Raw genomic sequence first — 24,819 nt, 5'->3', positions numbered from 1 at the left:
ACCATTTTTATAGATTGGTACTATGTTTGCCTTTTCTATGTATCTGCTAAGATTCCTGTGCAAAAGGATGTCTGAAATATTAATTGGAGTGGAATGCTCAGCTCAGTTGCACATTCTCGCAGCACTCAAGGCGAAACTCAATCAGGTCCAACTGCTTTATTTCTTCTTAATAGCCCCTTGAGTAATTTTTCCACTTCGTCTTGAGGTACCTTTATGTACTCTATGGCTTGCTCTGGAAATGGTATTGGTCCGTTTCTATGAAATCCTCATTTTGTATATATACAATTTTGAAGTGTTCATGTAGCATTTCACACACGTCTTTTTCATTCTTAGTAGTCCTGTTCCCCGTTCTCAATCTCTGGATTTTATCCTTTACATGCAGCATGCTTTTAATGAATTTATAGAAAAGGCCAGAATCAGTTTTACAGTTGTATGCTATACCTTTATCAAAGTGTCTTTCTGCCTCTCTCCTCACTGTTGTTGTTTCTTGCTTGCTTGTAGTGCTGGTATGTTTGTGGGTTAGGCCTCTTCCTATACTGAATTCCCTAACTCATTTTGTGTGTGAGTGTGTGGGAAATGAAGCTTTTCCACACATCTTCAGAAGGAATTACAGGACTCCCGGAATATACAACAAGAGAGACATATACACGGGATCAAGAGAGTGACAGTTGAGATGAAGGATGAAAAATTATCATTATTAGAAAACTCTTTATTATGCCTCACTGAAGTATTTACATTAATGACTCTTAGGCTAAAACATGGGATTGAAGCATAAATTCTAATAATAATAATAATAATAATAATAATAATAATGAAATAATAATAATAATAATAATAATTATGTAATAATAATAATAATAATAATAATAATAATAAAAATAATTATGAGAAAACCTGTGAGCGCCACGAGGATGACTTGAACCCGTACACTGGAAGCCCCCAAGAGCCCACCTTAAACCACTGGACTATGATATGCAATGTAAAGTCATGTAACTTGGGATTTAACTAAGTCTTCTAGGGAGAGTTCTGAGGCAGCAACTGATACCAGATCAGGGCTTCACACATTACCCGCATATACACTCCAGTGTGGTCCAGGAGTTCTACCACCAACGTTTCTCTTCAAAGCACAAAGAAACCATGTTAACTTGTTGTATCAATGACAAAATCTGGACCTGATTTTCTTATTGATACAACACATTAATATAATTTCATTGTACAACAACAACAATAATAATAATAATCTATACTACAGTATAAGAGAGAAGTGTGTGTCTGTATGTTCAAAGTTGGAAGCCAGATGCTTGGGGCGAGCCTTAACTAAATTTGTAAGGGAAATGGTTTGAGGTACGAGACAGACATAGGCTGGTCGAGATAGGCCTTAGTTTTATGAAATATTATTAATGTGTTATATTATTAAAATAATATATCCCACACCCCACCCAATTCTCACAGATTCAGTTGTAGTCAAGTGTGAAATTTTGGTGGAGATGCCCGAAGAGTTTTTCATCAGAAAAAATAATTTTCTTAAACACAAAGTTGTTTCATTGCTCCCTAATATTATATGTTATTGAAGTGAAGAGTGGCTCAACAGGGGAAGTGGTTTGGGAGGATGGGGGGAGGATGAGAGGAAAAGTGGGAGGAAGGGGAGAGGGGTTGATGTGGGAGGAAGGACGAGGGTAAGGGTAGGAAGGAAAGGGGGAGAAGATGAGGGGGGAGAGTCGGGTCAGGGTAAGGGGAGGGAGAGTTAAGAGGACAAGGGGGGATGGGGAGGGCACCTGGGCACTGCTGGGTACCCCTCCTAGTACTGTAATAATATAAATCTTACAGCACAACTCTGCACTATTTACTTGAATTTCTTTTATTATATTTTTATGTTGCTGGTGAAGATATACCATATTGATACCTCTCTGTAGATATCATGCAGTGTGTGATGTTCAGGAATACACACAAATGTAATACTGTATTATACAGTATTGTATTTCTCTGAAAGATCATCATTTACTTCCACTATGCACATCACAGATGATTAATTTTTTTATTCGTCAGCAGGAACAATGTTTTGCCCATCGTGGAAATGGTATAGTGTCTTTAATGTTACCAATGCCAAGTATGAACTGAAGAAATCTCTCAAAGCCTATGCCAAACCCACCAGTAGGAGTGCTTCCACCTAGTCTCCGTAAGTCTAGGTACCAATCAAGCTTGTCCAAGAGGTGTAGTTGCTGAAGTCTTTGGTGGAGTCGAGAGGGACAATGTTCCCTTAGTCCTCCTCCTGCAACCTCTCCAATATCTGGTAACAACAGATCAACAGCCATCACCTATAAACAAAAAGTAAAAATTAAAAGATTTGAAATGCCCGAGTCATTTCAGCAAATGAGCTCAAATATTTATGAATAAGGAGATGCACAAAAAATGGATGCTGCTTTATTACATTTAACTTGTAAAATTGTTTAGAAGTCAACACATCAGACGTCTAAAAAAATGTCAGAATTATTATGTCACTAGATTACTACCTATGGATATAGACTAACACAGGAAGTACAATTATATTGTGACTGCCATTGTACAGCTGTTATGGATGTCACAACAAAAGAACAGCCATCTGAGTATGTGTTATATAGGGCAAGGGCAGGCGAGGAGGAGTTAAGAGATAGTTGGTGGTAGCTACGGAAGGTGTGAGGCTGCATCTCGCCAAGGGATCACCTGGAGGCAAGACGGTCAGGTCAAGACCCACTACGTGTGAAGTCACAAGTCAAGTATGCACCCTTCTATAGCTTCCAGAAGCTCCTGTCTCTTCTCTAACTTATCATAGATGTCTTGTCAGTGGCCAGTTCTGAGAACTGATGCCTCATTGGTCCCAGCATCAATGTTCAGCCTACACAAAGGGTTTTGGACAGCTCACCCGTGTTGGTGTGGCTGTTCCTCATTCTGTACTAAGAGTTTACCTGGTTCAGATGCCAGATCTTGATGTAGCCTCATCAAGATACTGTATAGTTAAATTCTCTAGACTCCAGCAAAATTCTCTAACACCAATTGTGTGTATCCGGCAGATGTTCTGCAGAATCCCCAAGTCATTTAACTCGCTACAGTGACTATACTGTATAGAGGAAGTTTTAGAAGTGATAGTCACTAGTGTACTGCCCCAAGTGAACTAAGTCATAGCAGGAGTAACAATTCTTTGTAGTTAATTTTACTAGCTTTTAGTAAGAAAGATATCTAGCAGCAGAATTATTTAAATTGGAAAAGGAAAGAAGATAAAGATAAGAGAAAATAAAGATGCTAATTACTGTTGTTAAGAGGAGAGGGGTAATGAACTTGAGAGTGACTCTACTGTAACGTGCTAGATGATGAACTGTATAGCATTGGTACTTCTACTGTTTCTTGTATATGAAGACAAAATATATATAATTTTATTTAATGAAACACCCTTTTCTTGTGGACCTCAGTAGCTCCCTGAAACAAACATTGATGAACACAGTAATTGTCATGTGGGCAGCCATCACTGTGACCCGAGGCTCCAGACAGTCTGCCCACTCACCCAGTCACAACACAGGAAGCCTCAAACCTCTGACAGAACCCATCCTCTACTTCACACTTTCAGTTAAATTGTGTTAGTTTTCCCTGGAACATTAATTCTGCCAGCTCCATTGCTTTCTTTTTCTTTTTGTTTTCTTTCACTATAATATTTTTATGCCACCAACATTGTGGGTGCCATAGCTTCTTATTTAACTCCAATTGCAGGCCAGGGATACTTTCCTTTTTAGTTGGCTTGCAATTCCCTCGTCCCACCAGAGATACCTGCTCTAAGGAATACGAGTTCCTCCTCTCTGAGGATCTTCATCCTCTCTAGGAAGAGAACTGATAGCTCCCCAACTTCAGAGCTACTGGGGCACTATCAGAAAGATCCATTTCATTACATTCAATGCTGGGTTTCCCTTTACATTTTCAATTATTTCTACCTGGCTGATGCATTCTAATTAAATGAAAGTAGCAAATGTGGTAATAATAATGTGTAGGGAAGCCCTCCTCCTATTACTCCCAGATATTATACTCACATAGGAAGGACGCCATTTAACTCTGTTGGCTTGCTCATTAGCTACACCCACACTGCACTACAATTTCAATCTTTGTAAATTAAAAAAGTGTCCAGAAGGAACTGCTAGACAAAACACAGCCTTAACTAGCAGCTACACACAAATATTTTATCTATAAAATATTATGGTTTAAAATATTTGACTAAATACTAACAAAACATCTCATTTAAACTTTTCATAATAAATTCTGCTGTACGAGGGAGTTCTGTAGAGTGCATCATATATCCCATTGTTATGAATTATTGAATAAACATTACATTTATCCTTTCAGGACAGTACTTCAAGGCTTACCAATTGTGGATCATTTTCATCAGCACACATATAGAAGGCTTTAATTTCTCGTGGCCAGTGTGTCACAAATACTGGAATGTTTCCCAAGTGTTTTGTTAAAAAGAGTTCGTGCTCCTTGCCGAGGTCACCCCTGGGTAGTGGTTGCGTCTGAAAGAAGTGGCTTTTATCTTGAAGGAGCTTCATGGCTTCAGCATATGGAAGGCGTACAAATGGCTGACACAAAGCTCCTTTAACCAGTTCCTGTAAAAATATACTTCTAATATAATAACTTGTGCTGTGTATGAGTAATAATAATACAGTTATGTCAATGAGTAATAGATTTCATTCATGTCAACTTGAAAAGAATATCATAATCATCAATAATAATAATGATTCTCATAAACATCCTCACCACCACCACCACCTCCACCTTATTTATCACTCCCTGGGTAAGTCACCCCTCCCCCCTTCACCCCAGTCTTCACTCTGGGGATGAAAAGTCATCAACTAGAAATATGAAACAGTATACAGTGGAGTTTCTATAATCAGAACAGTTTAGACCAAAGCAACTTTCAGATCAGAAAGTTTTGTGGTCTATTGATACTTCTACCCCAACACAATACTATACTGTATTTCAAGCAGTATAGTCCAATATCCAACTACAGTATGTTAGTTAATCCATCTAATATATATTCTTACAATATTGATGAAAATTTATGCTTTCAATTACATTATATAAATGTACAAATATTTAAAAATAATGTGGAGAAAGCTTAGCAGTACAGAGTACGGGAAGAGACGAGAGATATCTGGGTCAATAGGGGGCAGGAGCAAAACATGTGCCAGTCACTGTAATACCCACTATTTTAGCCTTCCTGATTAGTATTGGTGTCAACCTTAGGCATGGAGCAAGCATAGGGCAAAGAATGTAAGGAATGATGTCTGGGTTAGCAAAGGTCTGGTAGAGGACAGGAAGGGGTCCGGCAGAGAACAGGAAGGGGTCCCGCTGAGGACAGGAAGGGGTCCGGCAGAGAACAGGAAGGGGTCCGGCAGAGAACAGGAAGGGGTCCGGCAGAGAACAGGAAGGGGTCCGGCAGAGAACAGGAAGGGGTCCGGCAGAGAACAGGAAGGGGTCCGGCAGAGAACAGGAAGGGGTCCGGCAGAGAACAGGAAGGGGTCCGGCAGAGAACAGGAAGGGGTCCGGCAGAGAACAGGAAGGGGTCCGGCAGAGAACAGGAAGGGGTCCGGCAGAGAACAGGAAGGGGTCCGGCAGAGAACAGGAAGGGGTCCGGCAGAGAACAGGAAGGGGTCCGGCAGAGAACAGGAAGGGGTCCGGCAGAGAACAGGAAGGGGTCCGGCAGAGGACAGGAAGGGGTCTGGCAGAGAACAGGAAGGGGTCTGGCAGAGGACAGGAAGGGGTCCGGCAGAGGACAGGAAGGGGTCTGGCAGAGAACAGGAAGGGGTCTGGCAGAGGACAGGAAGGGGTCCGGCAGAGGATAGGAAGGGGTCCGGCAGAGAACAGGAAGGGGTCCGGCAGAGAACAGGAAGGGGTCTGGCAGAGAACAGGAAGGGGTCTGGCAGAGGACAGGAAGGGGTCCGGCAGAGGACAGGAAGGGGTCCGGCAGAGAACAGGAAGGGGTCCGGCAGAGAACAGGAAGGGGTCCGGCAGAGAACAGGAAGGGGTCCGGCAGAGAACAGGAAGGGGTCTGGCAGAGAACAGGAAGGGGTCCGGCAGAGAACAGGAAGGGGTCTGGCAGAGAACAGGAAGGGGTCCGGCAGAGAACAGGAAGAGGTCTGGCAGAGGACAGGAAGGGGTCCGGCAGAGGACAGGAAGGGGTCCGGCAGAGGACAGGAAGGGGTCCGGCAGAGGATAGGAAGGGGATGGCAGAGGACAGTAAGGGGTCTGGAAGTGGATTTCCTTGAACTTACTTCAGTACTTTCATTTGACTTCCAGTGATAGAGAACATCCTCCTCTTGCACATCAATTACAGTCTGAATAGATGTTTTAATGAGTCCCTCAATTCTGTCCATCAATAAAGAAAGACCTTCTGTTCCACAGAGAAATGCTTCTTCAGCCTCCGCCATCCAAAACTCTGCCAGGTGCCTCCGAGTGTGTGAGTTTTCTGCACGGAATGCTGGGTTGAAGTTGTAAACCTTGGACAGCCCACTGTAATGAAAGTTCATTTTTAGCAGGGTTGAGGGTGTATACTTCTCACAGTTTGCTGTAATGGTGTAATGACTTGTATATAAGGTCTAGTTTTTGTTGTTATTAATGCAAATGTTTCTCTTCGTTAAATACCAGTTTGTTTTATTTGTGTTAAATTTTATGTTTCATTTGTGTTTGAGAGCATGTATTAGGAAATGTGTATGATTCTGTTTGTAAAGTTTTCCCACGTGTTTTCCCGAGATGAGAACAGAATCATTGTTGTTTATGAGAATCATTGTTCCTGCCCTCCACGAGGACAGAGGGTGCTGAGACTCAACACACACACAGGTTGTGTGGTGGGAACATTGTTCCTGCCCTCCACGAGGACAGAGGGGGCTGAGACTCAACACACACACAGGTTGTGTGGTGGGAACATTGTTCCTGCCCTCCACGAGGACAGAGGGGGCTGAGACTCAACACACACACAGGTTGTGTGGTGGGAACATTGTTCCTGCCCTCCACGAGGACAGAGGGGGCTGAGACTCAACACACACACAGGTTGTGTGGTGGGAACTCGTGAGATTCGCACCTCACTGGGTGAGGTTATTGACCTCCATTATATCTGAGTGACGAACTTTAAACGTTAATCTGACAAGTGAGAAATTATTCCTTGTTAATGTATTATCTCATTTCCTGTGTTTTAATAAATGTAATGTATGCACTATGATTGTTTATCGAGTTTGTCAATTCAAAAACATGGTACTGGCCCCATGTCATTACTCTTGTCTGAAGTGTTTACAAATGCATATTAGTTCTACATCCCTGTATTAAAGTAATGTACCTATACTGTAAATAAGAAAGTAAGGATGGGTTTCATGAGTTCATACTCTATGGTACAGCTTACAAGCTCCTGCCCTGTCAATGGAGAGCACAGGTCAAGATGTGCTAAATCCAAATAAAAGAAGCTACTATCCATGACTAAACACTAACAAAATTTATACATTGTGACAATGTTACCTCCTTTAATAAGATTGTGGAGACAGTATAAGAAGATATGGGTAAAGGTGCTCCAGATAACACACAGACCATATCTTCCATTCAAAAAATGTCAAACCACCACCTCTACATTACAGCAAAGTCTTCACAACAGCACTCCGCGGCTTCATTCAAGACAATGACAACCCTTTTGATACAGGACATTGTCTTCTGGCATGGTGCTTTGTACAGGGGAAACTGTCAAATAGTGACCTGTTAAATCCCAGAGAACAACCAAGATGGCCCACACTGTAAGGATGGGGTTAGTAAGACCCCACAATAAGGGGTTGATATCATGCCAGACCTGTCCCATGAAGCCCATATCAAGAGGATAACATCAGCGGCATATGCCAGGTTGGCCAACATAAGAACAGCATTTAGAAACTTGTGTAAGGAATCATTCGGAACTTTGTATACCACATATGTCAGACCAATCCTGGAGTATGCAGCTCCAGCATGGAGTCCATATCTAGTGAAGCATAAGACTAAACTGGAAAAGGTTCAAAGGTTTGCCACCATACTAGTGCCTGAGCAGAGAGGTATGAGCTACGAGGAGAGACTACGGGAATTGAACCTCATGTCGCTGGAAGACAGAAGAGTTAGGGGGGACATGATCACCACATACAAGATTCTAAAAGGAATTGATAGGGTAGATAAAGACAAGCTATTTAACACAAGGGGCACACACACTAAGGGACACAGGTGGAAATTGAGTACCCAAATGAGCCACAGAGATATTACAAAGAACTTTTTTAGTGTCAGAGTTATTGACAAATGGAATGCATTAGGAAGTGATGTGATGGAGGCAGACTCCATATACAGCTTCAAATGTAGATATGATACAACCCAGTAGGCTTAAGAACCTGTACATCAGTTGACTGACAGATGAGAGGCGAGACCAAAGAGCCAGAGCTGAACCCTCTCAAGCACAAATAGGCGAGTACAATTTTACCATAGCAAGCAACCCGAATGTAAAACATCAGCAACCTTGGATGCACCACTATGCCACCAACTTGTCCTCAAGTCCCAAAGTACTTCCTAAGACATACTCCTTATAGTGCCCTGGCTGCTTTTTATAAAAGTTTCTGTCATATACTCAAGGATCAGGTCTTGAGTATACAACAAAAATTAACTTTCGCAAACTGAGTGGTAGACGGTTAGAACAAGTTAGGTGAGAAGGTGGTGGAGGACAAAACCGTCACCTGTTTCAAAAATCGTTTCATGACAAAGAGTGCTGGGAAGATGGGACACCACGAGCGTAGCTTTCATCCTGTAACTACACTTAGGTAATTATCTATTCCTTCAACACAACCAAACATTATTAAATGGTCATCTATCATACTATTTACTGATTTTTGTACTTCACATCTATTCATAAAATTGTTATTCTGTACTCTATCCTTTCAACATCATAAACACATCTCAAATTCACTAATTCAACAACTAACTGAATGTTATGTTACACCAGCATCTCACATCCATACATAATGATAAAACAACACAAACAATATGAAGAATCACACACACGGAAATCACACTAATGTGATGTATAAATGAGAAAAGTTATTAGAGCAGTGCGGAGGATTTTAACCCTTGCTCTGGGTACTCCCAAGCCATGCAGCTTACCTTTGGACCACAATGTGGTAAAAGTTATACAACATGGGATTCCAATGAATTCACAGGCTGTCTGGAGGCCTCTACTGAAGCCAGTCCTGGTTTTACACATAGCCATCATGCACTCTGGTATTGGTTAGTGTGATTTTTTTGTGTATCTAAAGTGAGTGTATGGTGGAAAAACTCCATTACCTTTCGAGGTCGAGGGTTCGAATCCCCCTCACAACTCCAATTGATTTTCTCAATATGAACAATAATTGCAGTGATAACAAAGCTGGTATTTATAGTTTTACCATGTGCACAAAACAACACCGACACTATGATAATGACAGTGATAAAAACAGTGGTAATTATAGTACAGTATTAGCATGTGTGAATAACAACACTGACAGTATGACAATGATAACGGTGATAACACCGGTGGTAATTATAGCATTAGTGTGGGCATAAAATAACAGACAATATGACAAAGATGACAGTGATAACAGTGGTAATTACAGTTTTAGTGTGTGAAAGACCCCCCCTCACCAGGCTATGGCTTCCAGATGTAACTGGCCAGAAACTGACAGATGAGCTTCCTGGCCAAAGTAACTGGAATCATTTGCAGTTCTTTCTTCAGTAGTATTGCTGTTGAAAAGCTGAAACACAAAATTGCAAAACATGATACATATTAATATAAAAGCTCTAATACATATTTCCTTTCTCTATAATGTATAACCCGTCATTTTTGCCTTGGTTATGCAAAGTGAAAATTCATGTCTTTAAACTCAAATTAAAACAGCAAGTTTTATTCCACGTAATCAAGGTAATTGCCATTTCTTATCTGCACCTCAGAACTCAAACGATAATTAATAAAGTTGCGACATACAAAAGCTGGAGACTGCACACAATAATTTTTGTTTATATCAGTCAGACTTACACGAACTGAGAATGTTTCTCCACCACCCTCGCAATCATTGGTTGTCAGCACCGGTGTGTCAATATTAATGAAGCCTTCTTTACGGAAGTACTCTTGAATTGCCATTTTTGCCTGGAAAATTAAAATGGTTAATGTACCAATTAGGTTATTTCTGATCATATTCCTCCTAGTCTCTTCATTACATTTCAAAACTGTCTGTCGGTCTTACAGGCAGTCCCACAGGAACTTGAATGCACCTCAATAAACCATCATTAATGTAAGAAAATGCCAATTTCTGGGGGAGCTCCCGTAGCTCCCTGAAGCTATTATATGCAGCACTGCAATGATACCATCTACTAAGTTGCATTAATTGAGGAGTTCTAAAGTCCAACAGCGGACCAGCACCAGAAACTGGCCTCCCTCACAGAAAGGCAGGGGGCTGTAACATTTACTTTTACCACCTCACTAGGGGAAACAACCAAAAAGTCAATGAATCAAAACAAACCAATTTCTGGCTTCAGTAGAAACCTAAGCCTCGAAACCTGCCAAAAGAACTTCCCAATTATGTAAATAAACAATCAAATTCTTTCGGAAATGGCATGAGCTCGTTCACCCCATCTCCCTCCCCCACTTGTTTGCAGGGACGGGGGTAGGCAACCCAAAATATTAGAAAGTTTTCTTTAGCAAACAAAGTGGTAGATGGTTGGGACAAGTTAAGTGAGAAAGTGGTGGAGGCCAAAACCATCAGTAGTTTCAAAGCTTATATGACAAAGAGTGCTGGGATGATAGGACACCACGAGCGTAGCTCTCATCCTCTAACTACACTTAGGTAATTATACACTATCAGTCTCACACCTCACCCCACCTACTCCACACACACACACACACACACTATAGCAGCCTCACCCCACCTTCTCCACACATTCACCACGAGTCTCACACCTCACCCCACCTTCACCAAAGACTCTCCAAGTACAGTACAATTCACAATTGACATGTTCCCGTATCTAAATGTTCACAATATTCCCCTCTCCCCGTATCGCTGCTGCTATGTTATGGGCTTCACAACAGACTAAAACATCACTTTCATTTCATGTATGGGGCTTGGGTTATTTATTTTCCCCAAGTAACCATACCTGGGAGCGGACTCGTAACAGCGAACTGAAGGAGTTGGTACGAGCCCGAAGGTGAGGAAATTTACGGACATACTCTGGTGGGTGTAACTGACGAGACTTGAAAGGATACTCCTCTTGGACTGCTCCACCAATTACCTAAGGCAAAAAGAAAAACAAATTAAGAATAAAACAAAATATTTACAACTAGTTCCCCCATGATGATAGCAAGAGTGGAAGTACTACTGAAATAGTACTACTATTCTGTCTCAATCAAAACACTGAGAGCTCTGAAGTTTCTCTGACCTACGTGACTGCAGAGATGTGTTTTTGGTTAACACATTTTTCTAATCACATGTAATGTGTCTAGTCATGACTGCTGCACATGAGATCAAACTTTTAGTCAATTCTTATCATATGCTAAGTTTTTTAATATTCTTACAGTGATTTCTCTATTGACTAGACATATACAGGTAGAGTATACCTTGAGTAATCATGGGGACATAACACAACCCTCATATACTCATATGCTCTCCATAGAACCTCTTTCCTCACTGTCATGAAATTATTTTCCATAAATATCCAAATTCCTAAACTTTGCTATCAGCCATATTAGACTTAAATCCTTACAACATGCCTGTATTTCATCTGTGACCATCTCAACGTCCTGTCCTTTGTGGGAGGAGGAATGTAAAATTCCTGTAGCTGAAACGGATGCATGGAACCCTAAGTTCACTGACCTCTTTCCTGATGGCAACACAACCTGCAACATCAACACACCTTACATTCAACTCGTTAACATATACAGCTACTAGTTTTGAGCAATAATTTGCTCCTCAAACAAACCTGGTTTTTGTTTTATTAGCACTGTACTTTTGCATACCGAATTAATTTGCCTTATAAAAATCCTAGGATGCATGTCTCTACAGATGCCAACACAAAAAAAATAATCAGCATTGACTGTAATGAAATGCCATTTTCTGGGCGAGTCCCAGAGGCTCCCTGGCTATCCAGACTGATAAGGATACCCTAACTTTTGGCATCAGTCGATGTGGGCGGAGTTCTAGGCTTACCGGGGACCACGGCCAGAACTTGGATCCCCTCAGAGAGGCACGAGGAGCAATAGCCTATAGAAATGCACATGTGATTTTTGGAGCATTTTACTGTGACTCATACGTCAGGCTGCGAGCAGCCATGTCCAACAGCCTGGTTGACCAGTCCAGCAACGAGGAGGCCTGGTCGACGACCAGGCCGCGGGGTTGCTGAGTCCCGGAATCACCTCAAGGTAACCTAAAGAGTAGAAAACCTCTGCATCGGAGAAGAGCACGAAGCTCTGCAACCCCACCCCCAGAGACCAGGAAAAAAAAAAAGAGTCTCAGAAAAACAAACCTGAATCGAAGGGGCCACCAGCAACCGAAGAGAAGAGAGGTAGGAGAGTACTCTATCCAAAGACCAGGACTGCTCAGGAGGCATATGAGCAGGCCAGAGGTGAAACAACACACGAGACAGCTTGTGAAACGGCGCAGAAATGACATCTATACCAAAAGCAAGCAGCAGCGGCTCTGCCAGTGCTGCATGATACGAAGAGATAGTATTGGGCATAAGATAACGGACCTGGAACAACCACAAGAGAAAGGACAACACCACCTGAACCAAAAGCGAAGTACAAGTAGAAAGAAAAATACAATGACAAAAAGCCAAAAATAATGGAAGGCCCACCAGGAACTTCATACTGCCGCCGAGACGAAGCCCGCAGGTGGAACACCATCAAGGAAACCACCTGATCACCATATAGATGGTGATAAACTCAAGTAAAAAATAACAAACTCGAAGACTCGAGGAGAAGAGTGAACCAGTCTCATAACGGACCGGCCAGATCTGTTAAAAAGAGGCAGAGCCGCGGAAAAAACCTTCGGGTTTGGACACCGGGCAAGCAGCGGCTGAACCACGGCTGGGCCGGCCACAACGGGGCCAAGAGAACTACTCGCCCCTGGTAAGTCTCCAAGCAAGCCAGGACCTGGAGCAACAGTTGAACCAGGGGGAAGAGGTATAGGAATCCCCACATCGACCAGTCCTGCTGGAAGGCATCAATCCCAACAGCCTCACTGTCGGGGAAGGGTGCCACATATTTCGGAAGACGGCTTAACCACGCCGACGCGAAGAGGTCCATATACGGGCGCCTGAACGTCCAGCAGAGCAAACTGAATGATTCGGCGTCGAGTATCCACGCCATACACAGAGGAATGAACCAGGACAGGCCATCCGCCAAGACGTTAGACACTACCTGGACATGAACGACCAGGAGAGCTAAACCCCGAGAACTCAGCAGACTAGTCACCCGAAGCGGCCAGCCCAAAAAAGTCTAGGACAGCATCGAACCCCCTCAGTTCAGGCAAAGAACCACTGGGAAGTACTGTAGTCCGAATGGAGCCAGATCATCGATCTGCAGGCGACCTGAACCTTCCAAAGTGCAAACCACACCACCGCGAGCTCCCGCACCATGCTGTGGACCTGATAGAAGGACAGATCCCACCGCCCCAGCCGGCCTGGTGAGCACTGGTTACAAAGCCCCAGCCGAGAGACGACGCATCTGTGAACACATCGAGCGAGGGTTCAGACAGGCGCCAAGGCACTGAACCCCGAAAAACCCAAGATCCAGAATGTGGAATGACCCTCCCAATGATGTCAAAGGCTGTACCTCACTCAACCAGTTTAAGAGGAAAAACTAAGTACTACCCAATAAACTCCATGTAACCTACCTTACCCCCTAATTGTAAACCCATGTCTTGCTATTTTCAAACAATACTGTTTGTTGACCAAGTTGTATATTTGCTAATTTCTCCCTAGTTCACCCACTCTTTTTTTTCTTTTTCTGCACAATTTATACTTTAATCTCAATTAGTATTAAGCTTCGTCTAAGTGGGGTTTTTTCCTCCATACCTTGCCCGAAATGCTGTGCGTATTAGTGGCTTCAGGTGTTGTATGTGCTAGCTCTATCTATAAATCCAACATTATGTTTGTAACTCATCTTCTATGTATGTACTTTTACCTAAATAAACATTTTGATTTTTTATTTGATTTTGATTACATCTTTGGGGTCGACCGCTGGATGGAATGGACTTGGTCTGAGGACAGGTTGCTCTTGAACCCAGCAGTGGTCTGTATTGGTTCGCCGACTTTCTGACTGCCTTTCCCAGTAGGGGTGGCGGAGTGTCACCTGCTCCCTGTGCCTCTGTGATGGGGCCAGATTCTGACTCCGGCCCCCAATTAGCCAAACAGAACTCCACAGCTAATGTGATCTAGTAGTTGGGAGTCATCTCAGCAAGATAGCTTGCTGAGATGATAACAATAAATTTGTAGCTTTCTTGAGTTTTTTTTATTATGTAAAGTGGAAGTGTGAAATGAATTGTTTGGTGCCAACACACCTGCAACTTCTGGGAACAAGAGCCATCGTCGACATCTACAAAGATTCGCTCCTTCTGTCGCCTGATGCCCTTCACCCAGCCCTGAGTGGGACAGCAAAATACATTTTACAATACAGTATAAATCACCAGAGATGTAAACAATTATATGTCCCAAAACCTATATCATCCACCTTTTATTAAACTTTTTTTTTTTACTAATTATTAGTATCATTCAAGGAAAAACCAGTGTTGATTGTACTAATTAAATGCCTTTTTCTGGGTGAGCCCAATGCTCCCTGAAGCTATCTCACCTAGATGGCTCCCAACTACTAGGACACATTACCCGTGAAGTTGTTTGACCTTCTATGGACCAGAGCCAGAACCTGGCCCCCCCAACCCTCACAGAGGTGCAGAGAGCAGATGACACTCGGCCACCCCACCAGGAAAGCATCCAGAAAGGCAGCAAACCAATACAGACCACTGCTGGGTTCAAAGAGACCAAAAGCCTCAAAACCACCAAAACAAACTACCCCAAATAATGTAAATAAACAATTGAATCTCCCAAAACTAGCATGAGCTCATTAGCAATTGGAAAAGGTTCAGAGGTATGCCACCAGAATAGTACCCGAGCTGAGGGGTATGAGCTACGAGGAGAGCTACAGGAACTAGACCTCACGTTGCTGGAAGACAGAAGAGCTAGGGGGAGACATAATCACCACATACAAAATTCTCAAGAGGAATTGATAGAGTAGTGAAGTAAAGTGAACTATCAGGAGAAAGCGCCAAGCCATTACGACTCTATAGCACTAGAATTGATAGGGTAGATAATGACAGCTTATTTAACACAGCGGGCACACACACTAGGGAACACAGGTGGAAATTGAATACCCAAATGAGCCAGAGACATTAGAAATAACTTTTTTAGTGTCACAGTAGTTAACAAATGGAATACAGTACATTAGGAAGTGATGTAGTGGAGGCAGACTCCATACACAGTTTCAAATGTAGATATGATAAGAGCCCAATAGGCCCAGGAATCTGTACACCAGTTGATTGACAGTTGAGAGGTGGAACCAAAGAGTCAAAGCTCAAGTCTTGTAAACACAACTAAGCGAGTACAACTAAGAGGACTGCCCAAAACTCCCTGCTGGGTAAAGGTAGCAGGGCCAGAGCTCCTGGTCTCCCCAGCTCTCCACACCAGTTCTGGAGCAGATGAGCACACAACACCCACCAACTGACAACCTGGGAGGCAGGGAGCTACTAGGGCTTACCCAGAAAGAGGCAATTTCATTACATTCAATGCTGGTTTTCTGAATTAGCTACTTGTGACTCCCTGAAGTCCCACTATGGGAACCTTGCAAAACTTGGGGTCATATGTGTCACCGATCCAATAGGTAGCATGGTCACCATCCCATGGCACAGATGACAAACAGCCCTCAAACTCGCACAAGGCGAGAATGTGTCCGAAGAGAATATCCACTGGCCCTACCAAAGCCAAAGGGGATTACTAGAGTCTGAGAGACAAACCAAACAGTACACCCAGGCACTGAGGATGCTCACTGGATATTATAATGAAACTACAACGTTTCTGCCCGAAACGCTGCGCGTGCTAGTGGCTTTACAAGACTGTAATTACCATAATTGTATCCTCACATTCCTTATGTACATTCTTGTATATGCATAAATAAAAATAAATAAATAAATAAATAAGGTAGACCAACACAGCCTATTTAACATGGCTGTGAAGGATGGCCTCGGCATGCTGTGTGAACAAGTGTGCAAACAACCAGTGCACATCAACCAGCCAAAAATGTTCACCCCCAACTAAGGGGCTAGACTGAGGGGTAAAATGACCCCAGACACACCCAAGGTAAGGCTCCAAATCAGTGGTCAAGCCTCTAAAGAATAAACTCCTGAATACACCAGAGAACTGTGTCAGTGCACGGGCAACATTAACGAACACTCAGAGAAGAGAGCCCCAAGCACATGCATCCTCAAGAACTCTACAGACCAGGTCAATGCCAAAGAAAACACTTTGCAGGAGTCTTTGGAAGTCTTTACAGGCCAAAGTCCAAGGATGGCCAGCATTTAGCTTAGAAAAAACAGGACCCATACAGCTTGCTGATGTCCTGGGAACCCAACAGTGGACATCTACACAAGTCCGGCAACAGAATTGCTGTGGATAGCTGTGGAAGACCTGGAGCCCTGCCCCCCAAGCTGGTGGAAGACAGTGCTAATGAGCTCATGCTAGTTTCAAGAGATTCAATCATTTGTTTACAATGCTTGGGGAGTTTGTTTGGTGGTTTTGAGGCTTTGGTCTCTTTGAACCTAACAGAGGTCTAAATTGGTTCGCTGATTTTCTGGATCAGCAGTGGGGTGGCGGAGAGTCACCTGCTCTCTGCCCCTTTGTAGGGGAGAGGGGTAGGTTCTGGCTCTGGTCCCTGATAGGCCAAGCAGAACTCCACATATGATGTGAGATAGTAGTTGGGAGTCATCTCAGTGAGAGAACTTCAGGTGAACAACACCAAAAAGAGAAGAGCCCCAAGGCTTTCCCAAAAAAGTTTGAAAACAAAATGACTAAAATCAAAATATGTAACATACACTGTGTATAAAATAACTAATGATTTTGTGATGATAGTGTAACAGCTTCTCCTTCATATCAACTTACCCTGGCTTTGCACCCTGGAGAGGCTACTCAGACTGACAACCAGAGCACAACCCCATAGTCTCCCGAGACTGATGGAGGCCTACTACTACTACTGTGAATTTATGTACTTACAGCAGACAGTACAGTACTATATGTTCAGCTTTCAGCACTCCTTATATGCCAGCTTTCAAAGCTTAACTTAATAACTTACATTAACTTTAACAGTTTGGTTGATTGGTTTGTCATGCAGTAGAGCCAATATACTGCTAGTGCGACAGCCTGAACTGTAACATCGCAAGCCCAGCCTCCAGGGCACACTTGCAAACATTTTGATACTTGTGTACTAGATATTGCTCTCCTAACAACTTCTTGGAGTCTATCTTGAGGTAATTCAAGCAATTAATCTGAAACATAAAACCCATATTAATTAATACACCAGGTGACACCTTTGTGCATACAATGAATAAAGAATATTCTTCACTTGTCAGCTACAACACCCTATGTTGCCAACTCACCTAACTCAACTGAACCCCCATATTACTCTGGAATATTAAGTAGAGTGAAGGAACAATACCCAACTAAATTACAGCATAAATAACCAGGGAAAAGTTGCCAGTCTCTGCACATCAGTGCTGAAAAATACAAAATGAACTTTTGAAAAACCTGGTAAGTTAATCACTGGTTGTTAAATGACCTGTCCTAGACTGCAGGTACAGTGTATATTTTTTATGATATTCAATAATAAACCTTGATAAAGTTGTTTTTGAAAAAAATGTAAAAATCCAGCACCGAATGTATTGAAATGCATCTTTCTATTAAAGCCCTGATGGCATCCCGAAGCTATCTTCAGGAAGCCCTGGCGGCTTCCAGAAGGGAGGGAGAATGTGGTGTAGTGGGTGTGAGGTTATTACATAATTTATCCTCAAGTCAAGCCTGGCCCCAGGCTGGGCTTGGGGAGTAGAAGAACTCCCAGAACCTCATCCAGGTACAATCCATGTGCAATACCATGAGAGAACTAGAACTTCAAGAGCAAGAGTTCATAGACTTAAGCTAACAAAGCTGCTGGAAAAAAATACTTATACTGTATTTCATAATTATTCTGAAAGTGAATTTCTTCTACGAAATTCACTTTTGTAGAGTGATAGACGGTTGGAACAAGCGAGAAGGTGGTGGAGGCCAAAACCGTCTGTAGTTTCAAAGCTTATATGACAATGCTTGGAAGACGGGACACTACAGCCGTAGCTCTCATCCTGTAATTGCACTTTTGCTTCTTCTTGATGGTACTTGCAGTTAGCAAGATGGGTTTATTCCCCTGATGACTGCACACTAACTACTGTACTACTACTACTTCGCGATACGTGCAGTTTGCACGAAGGTTTTTCCTCCCGATGACTACATGATCATCCCGATGAGTGGTGATGTTGATAGATGCGGCACTTGCAATGGCACATCAATGTTCAAAATTTGGCAGAGGTTGAAAGTTATCAATGTCTTTTATTTGTGTGAGGATAATGAGAAAAATAAACATATGAGTAGAAATAGACTTAGGATGGCAAAGATGAAGAGTGGTGTTAATGGTGGTATCCAAGTGTTGCTGTTTTATGAAACATGTGTGGTTTTAGTCAAGAGACTGAGATTGTGAGTATGTATGTTTGGAAGTTTGTCGCAATTCAGATATGTTAGGGTAAATTATGATAGGGTGAGTTAGAATACATTAAGTAACATGGGTTTAATGTGTATAAGGTTACGTTAGGTTGGGGTAAGTTAGGGTAGGATAGGTTGGGGTAGGGTAGGTTAGGTGTAGTTGGGGTAGGATAGTTGAAAAGGGGTTATGTTGTCGTATTTCAGAGTTTTACACTTGGGATGTGATTACATCGGTCTTCTTTGACTAAGAAGATCGAAGTGTGTGTCTGGCACCCCAGAAGAAGTGGCACTTTTTGGCACTTCTTCTAATGACGTGCTAGTAATACACCGTGTTGAATATCTGGGAGTGGTTAGGGGGGATGTGTCGTGAGCGAGTGTGGTTTATGTGGTTTCTCAGTCGAAGTGCCAGGTCGTTGGGAGGTTTGTACAGCTGAGGATTTCTTACTCCTGGTGCCGGTGGTTGGGGTATGTGGCAAGTCAGCCTGGGGAGTGACTTTGGTAAGGCGTGCTAAGGAGTTATTTAGGAGTTTTTCCATCATCAGTTCGAACGATGTGTATCCACCAATGGTAGCTTTATTTGGACGGATGTCATTATAGTTGTCGATGGGGGGTGTTGGGTCAGCCTCGGGTATGGGTCGAGTTACTTGTGTAAAGAATTAAGTTAGGAGTCAGTTCAGCGTCTTTTCTAGTGCAGTTTCAGTGCAAGTGACAAGAGTTTCAACAAGATTAGGACTCGGTTGTATATTTTGTGAGAGAGGATTGGACTCTGGGGGTGCAGGATTGTCTAACTAGACTTAGGAAATTACCTAACGTGGAGGCCTTCTTGTTGTTTACCTTTGAATCCTTCCTGGGTCAGGGTTGCCAGAGATCTAAAGTGCTCAAAGTAGCGAGCTGATGCTCTAAAAGTAGCGGATTTGTAATTAGAGTAGCCCAATTTTTTTTAGTGAATGATATGGGTTTCAAAGTAATATATTTTGATATATAGAGTACACTACACGATGTTAATTGTTTTATTAATATTATTTCTGCACATAGACACACATATTATATATATATATATATATATATATATATATATATATATATATATATATATATATATATATATATATATATATATATATATATATATATATATGTCGTACCTAGTAGCCAGAACGCACTTCTCAGCCTACTATGCAAGGCCCGATTTGCCTAATAAGCCAAGTTTTCATGAATTAATTGTTTTTCGACTACCTAACCTACCTAACCTAACCTAACCTAACTTTTTCGGCTACCTAACCTAACCTAACCTATAAAGATAGGTTAGGTTAGGTTAGGTAGGGTTGGTTAGGTTCGGTCATATATCTACGTTAATTTTACCTCAAATAAAAAAAAATTGACCTCATACATAATGAAATGGGTAGCTTTATCTTTTCATAAGAAAAAAATTAGAGAAAATATATTAATTCAGGAAAACTTGGCTTATTAGGCAAATCGGGCCTTGCATAGTAGGCTGAAAACTATTTTAGTTAGGTTAGGTTAGGTATATATATATATATATATATATATATATATATATATATATATATATATATATATATATATATATATCTATCTAGTTTAGTTCATTTATTATGCACCCCATACCCATCTTGTGGGCGGTAGTGGAAAGGGTTACAGAGGCACGTAATGGGCTCAGGGACTGAACCCCACAATTCATTTAGCTAAGCAAGTTACAATCTTGATGAGCTAGTTACAAAATTCAATATAAGTCGTCACATCAACAATGGGTTCGAGATCGACCTCAAGTACAGGTTCTAAATTAAGCAACTGACATATGTGGAGAGCTAGTGTCACAATTTATATGTTTGTCCTGCACACCGCCCCCTATCCAGTGGGCAGCGGTGGATAGGTTACAATCACTTAGTTACTACCTACAGTTAGCAAACTGGGGATATTTGGCTAAAATTTCTGGTAGCAGATCATTTTGAATGAAATATTTACACATCGCTAGAACATTGGTTATAGAATTGTCTCTAAATTCACGTATCTTTTCGCAATCCATCACATAGTGACGGAGGGTGTGCGAATAATTTTGTTGACACAGTTTACATTTGGTCAGGTCTACATCAGCAGATAATGAGAATTCCCAGAGATACTTGTAACCGAGTCTAAGCCGAGCAGTAGTAACATCTAGGAGCCTGCTGATTTTATTGGATGATCCATAGATGTGTGGCTCCTCTTGCATGATAGTATGATGATAGATGGAATTACTGGTGTCAATTTCACTTTGCCTCAGATCTACAAGATCTTGTTGAAGTTCTCGGTGTACTGCTGCTCTCAGATTGCTCATTGGCAATCCAAGGTTACACTCAACGGCTCCTTTAAAGGCAGATTCTTTGGCTAACTTATCAGCTCTATCATGCATTCGGAGGCCAACATGAGATGGAGACCACATGAAATGGACTCTGTTACCATCCTTAATAATTTTGTTGTATTTGTGTCTAGCTTCGGACACGAGCATGTTACAGTTGTCTTAAAGAGTTGAGAGCATTTAAGGATGATAAGGAGTCACTTACAATTAATGTATCAAGTTTGGAGACTTGTACACATTTCAGTGCAAGGAGCAAGGCAAATAGTTCAGTCTGAAGGGTAGAGGCCCAATTGTTTATACGGACTCCCCACTCAAAGTACAAGCCATCGCCCATTGTCAGAACAACTGCACTTCCAGCTGCACCCGTGGTGCGGTGTAGGGAACCATCAGTGTATATGATTTGAGAGAGAGTGGACAGAGCATCAATATGGCTTAAGGCGTTGAGCTTTGCCTCAAGACGAAGCTTGGGCTGATCTCTAATTTGCTTCTTGGGTGGAAAGGGAGGGATTAAAACTGGAAAGGATGTAACCTCCACGGTGCAGGAAAGTGCCGTTGTTGTTTCTCTTGGTACAAATCATGAAACTGATACATTCTGAGTTGAGTGCCAGAGGTAGATAGTTCATTAAGCATCCCCTATTCAACCAGTGAGTGGTGCACCCCGAACCCCGACCAGTTGTGTAAGCGGACCCCGACCAGTTGTGTAAGAGGACCCCGACCAGTTGTGTAACTGCAAGCCTAGCATGAACGAACCGACAATAAACATACTTGAACTTGAAGTGGACTTTAATGTTTTTTCGGCAGCTTTATTTCCTTAGTTTCCGAGCTGTTTTCTTTACCGTGTATGTTGTAATAAACTATTCCTATATTTACAGTTGTTTCTCCCTGTGAAGATTATTAAACAATGGTGATTATAAGGGCGGAAGTTCAGCCTGGCCAGGGCCGCCAGCAGCCCTTGGGCCCGCCCCGGCAGCACCCAGTCTTTAATTTGGCACCTTTGTGGCACCTTGGTGTAAGTCTAACATGTATATATACACTGGCTGCCTGTCCCCCTACACAATGATTTATTATTACCTATTTATCATTTGTTATCATTCGTTGATTAATGTATATAGAAACACTGAGATAAGGACTGTTCCTGAACAAATAGCCTGGATGTGTCACAACGGAAAGGTTGATGATATTCTTGAGAGATATAAGAATTTTGCACCAAGACTGTAATTTTTTGTTGAATTATCTGCATGTCTCTTGCAAATTGTCTATACAGTATACCTCGGTCATAAAAGTATTTGTGTGTACGTCTGATACCATACTACTTGTGTAAAGGAGAAAATGTAGATGTTTATCTCTCAGAATGTTTGATAATATGTTTATTGTTTGTGATGTGTGTCTATGTATGTATTAACACGATGTACTGAACGGGGTGAGAATAGCTTGAGCTACCTCATCCCTTTGTGTGTATTTTACATCAATAAACTTATTTCAATTTCAATTTCAATTTTATCATTTAATTTAAATATTAAATAAAATAATTTATTTAATTATTATAGTAAGTACTTAATAATTTAATAATAAGTAGTAAGTACATAAAAATAATTAAAAAGTACAGTTTAGTCATAGGAGATTCCTAGATTGGAATTCACTACCAAATTTTGATATATATCCAAGTATTTTTAGTGTGAAATGCTGTTATTTTATGCAAAATTGTTGTTTTAATAATATTACGCTTAACCACTTGGGCTGGACGGTAGAGCGACGGTCTCGTTTCCTACAGGTCCGCGTTCAATCCCCGACCGCCCAAAAGGTTGGGCACCATTCCTTTCCCCCGTTCCATCCCAAATCTGTATCCTGACCCCTTCCGAGTGCTATATAGTCGTAATGGCTTGGCGTTTTCACTTGATAGTTCCCCCCCCCCCCCCTGAATAATATTACGAGAGCAGTATTTACGGGCTATTCATGCCCGTGCCACCTCTTGGGTGGCTTAATCTTCATCAATCGAGAGCAGTACGTCCTGACCAGACGTTATATGATGATATCCTCAACAGTTGATAAATAAAAGTAATTGCGGAACTCCAGTTATCTAATACTTATCATAAATAGTATAAAATCTTATCATAAGCCAAGGGATTTGTAGATCAGTGTTTAAAGGGAATTCGGAAGTAATAATAACACAGCTGATGCCATCTGTCGGCAGAAGAGAACACTATCAACTGGCTGGTCAACAGTGGCCATAAGATACAGCTTACGCCATCTGTTGACATCAAATTACACTTATAACAAATTACCCCACAAAATACAACTAACGCCATCTCTTTTTTTTCCAACGCACTATAAATAGCCGAACAGCAACCCATAAGGCGGGTTGTTGTGCTCGGGTAGGAGGTTCCAAGCTCCGCCCACAAGATGGTATGGGGTGCATAATAAATGGCACATCATTGATAAATATTCTTTGTTGACATTCACACAACAGCCAATCACAGGAAGGAATCAGCTATAGGTGCCATCCACTTAGTAAATAATCTTAGTTCAGCCCACTAGTCCTGCTTATGGAATTCTGCTTTAACTTTAATTTACCAAAAAAAGTGAAGTGTTAATTATTTAAAGTGTTAATAAAGTGATAATTAAATATTGCAGGATATAACAGATGTTATATAAAAATGGGCTGGCTACCAAACTTGAGACGTTATTATTGGGGGTTGCCTTGACACAAATAATGATACACTGCTCTGCCCTCTTATTCGAGTAAATTATTCAGTTAGATGGAGATTTCTGTCAGGTGCAAATCAGAAATTGTTGTTCTTTTTCACAACAACCTTGTTGTTGTGCACAAGGGCCTATTTCTTAGTTTAAATTTTATTCATAAAAGAGTGTTGGTATTCCCCGCAACAGCCAATCACAGGAAGGTATTTCTGGAAGCTCGGCCTCCTTATGGACTCAGCACATCGCTCTAGCTCATGGCTCTCTGTTTCATCTCTTGTATATACAAATTATGACTCTTTTCGATTACTGTTATAATTAATAATATGAGATATAAAAGTTTTTACACAAAATGGCTAAATTCTGCCATTAAATGGACTTTGTTTGGTATACATACATACATACACCAATTTATTACCATGCATCCATTTTTAATTTCAAATGTAATGTATACTGTCTAGTTTTTTCCTCTCGCCATTACTTGGTGCAATATTTGAAAGTTGTCTATTTATTTATCGATCTATCTATTATCTTGTATTTATATTTACAAGTTTCTGTGTTTGGAAGAAAACTCTGCATTGAATTGGGACTAATTTATTAAATAATATTATTTAGCATTAATTAATATTTACAATTATTATTAATTACAATTATTTATAGCTTAGTTACTTTCATGTAACTCGCAATCGTACATTCTTAACTTTAATAGCCCAAATTAGCACATCTTGCTTTTAAATTAGCCCAAAAAGTAGCAAGTAGCGAAATTAAAAATTTGGGAGCGCGGGGCTCACAAAAGTAGCCCAATTCGCTATTTGTAGCCGAATCTGGCACCACTGGGCTGGGTGCTCGGCATAATAATAGTCATGGCGATTATGAGGGTTTAGTAGTCACGGCGCTATTATTGTCAA

At 41.5% G+C, this 24,819-nt stretch overlaps 1 protein-coding gene across 3 annotated transcripts; it reads right to left on the bottom strand.

Annotated features, from left to right (window-relative positions):
• Positions 1 to 694: 694 nt before the first annotated feature.
• On the bottom strand, positions 695 to 19,753 carry AsnRS-m (asparagine--tRNA ligase, mitochondrial). 3 transcript variants are annotated; one of them, XM_069319183.1, is made up of 10 exons: positions 19,696 to 19,753; positions 17,429 to 17,621; positions 14,592 to 14,672; positions 11,804 to 11,929; positions 11,191 to 11,325; positions 10,076 to 10,186; positions 9,685 to 9,794; positions 6,291 to 6,528; positions 4,383 to 4,622; positions 695 to 2,315 (listed from the first exon to the last, which is right to left on the bottom strand). In XM_069319183.1, the coding sequence occupies exons 2-10, from the start codon at positions 17,543 to 17,545 to the stop codon at positions 2,043 to 2,045; spliced, it is 1,431 nt and encodes a 476-aa protein (XP_069175284.1). In that variant the 5' UTR covers positions 17,546 to 17,621; positions 19,696 to 19,753; the 3' UTR covers positions 695 to 2,042. The 3 variants fall into 3 exon arrangements, with proteins under 3 accessions (XP_069175284.1, XP_045625992.2, XP_069175285.1); XM_045770036.2 differs by having other exon boundaries at positions 19,668 to 19,713; XM_069319184.1 differs by lacking the exon at positions 14,592 to 14,672 and having other exon boundaries at positions 19,668 to 19,713.
• Positions 19,754 to 24,819: the final 5,066 nt, after the last annotated feature.

The sequence above is a fragment of the Procambarus clarkii genome, chromosome 92 (assembly GCF_040958095.1).
Source record: "Procambarus clarkii isolate CNS0578487 chromosome 92, FALCON_Pclarkii_2.0, whole genome shotgun sequence".
Classification (NCBI taxonomy): Eukaryota; Metazoa; Arthropoda; class Malacostraca; order Decapoda; family Cambaridae; genus Procambarus; species Procambarus clarkii.
Note: the sequence above shows the minus strand (reverse complement) of the source record. Positions and strands in the feature narration are given on the sequence as shown.

Bases quoted from the DNA above. Each gene is read 5' to 3' on its own strand.
- AsnRS-m (XM_069319183.1), bottom strand. From the start codon at position 17,545: ATGTTTGCAAGTGTGCCCTGGAGGCTGGGCTTGCGATGTTACAGTTCA. The intron at 11,326-11,803 runs GCATGTTGTAAG...TTTTTGCCTTAG, and splicing joins TGGTCACAGATGAAATACAG to GTAATTGGTGGAGCAGTCCA. The intron at 9,795-10,075 runs GTAAGTCTGACT...TTTGTGTTTCAG, and splicing joins GAGAAACATTCTCAGTTCGT to CTTTTCAACAGCAATACTAC.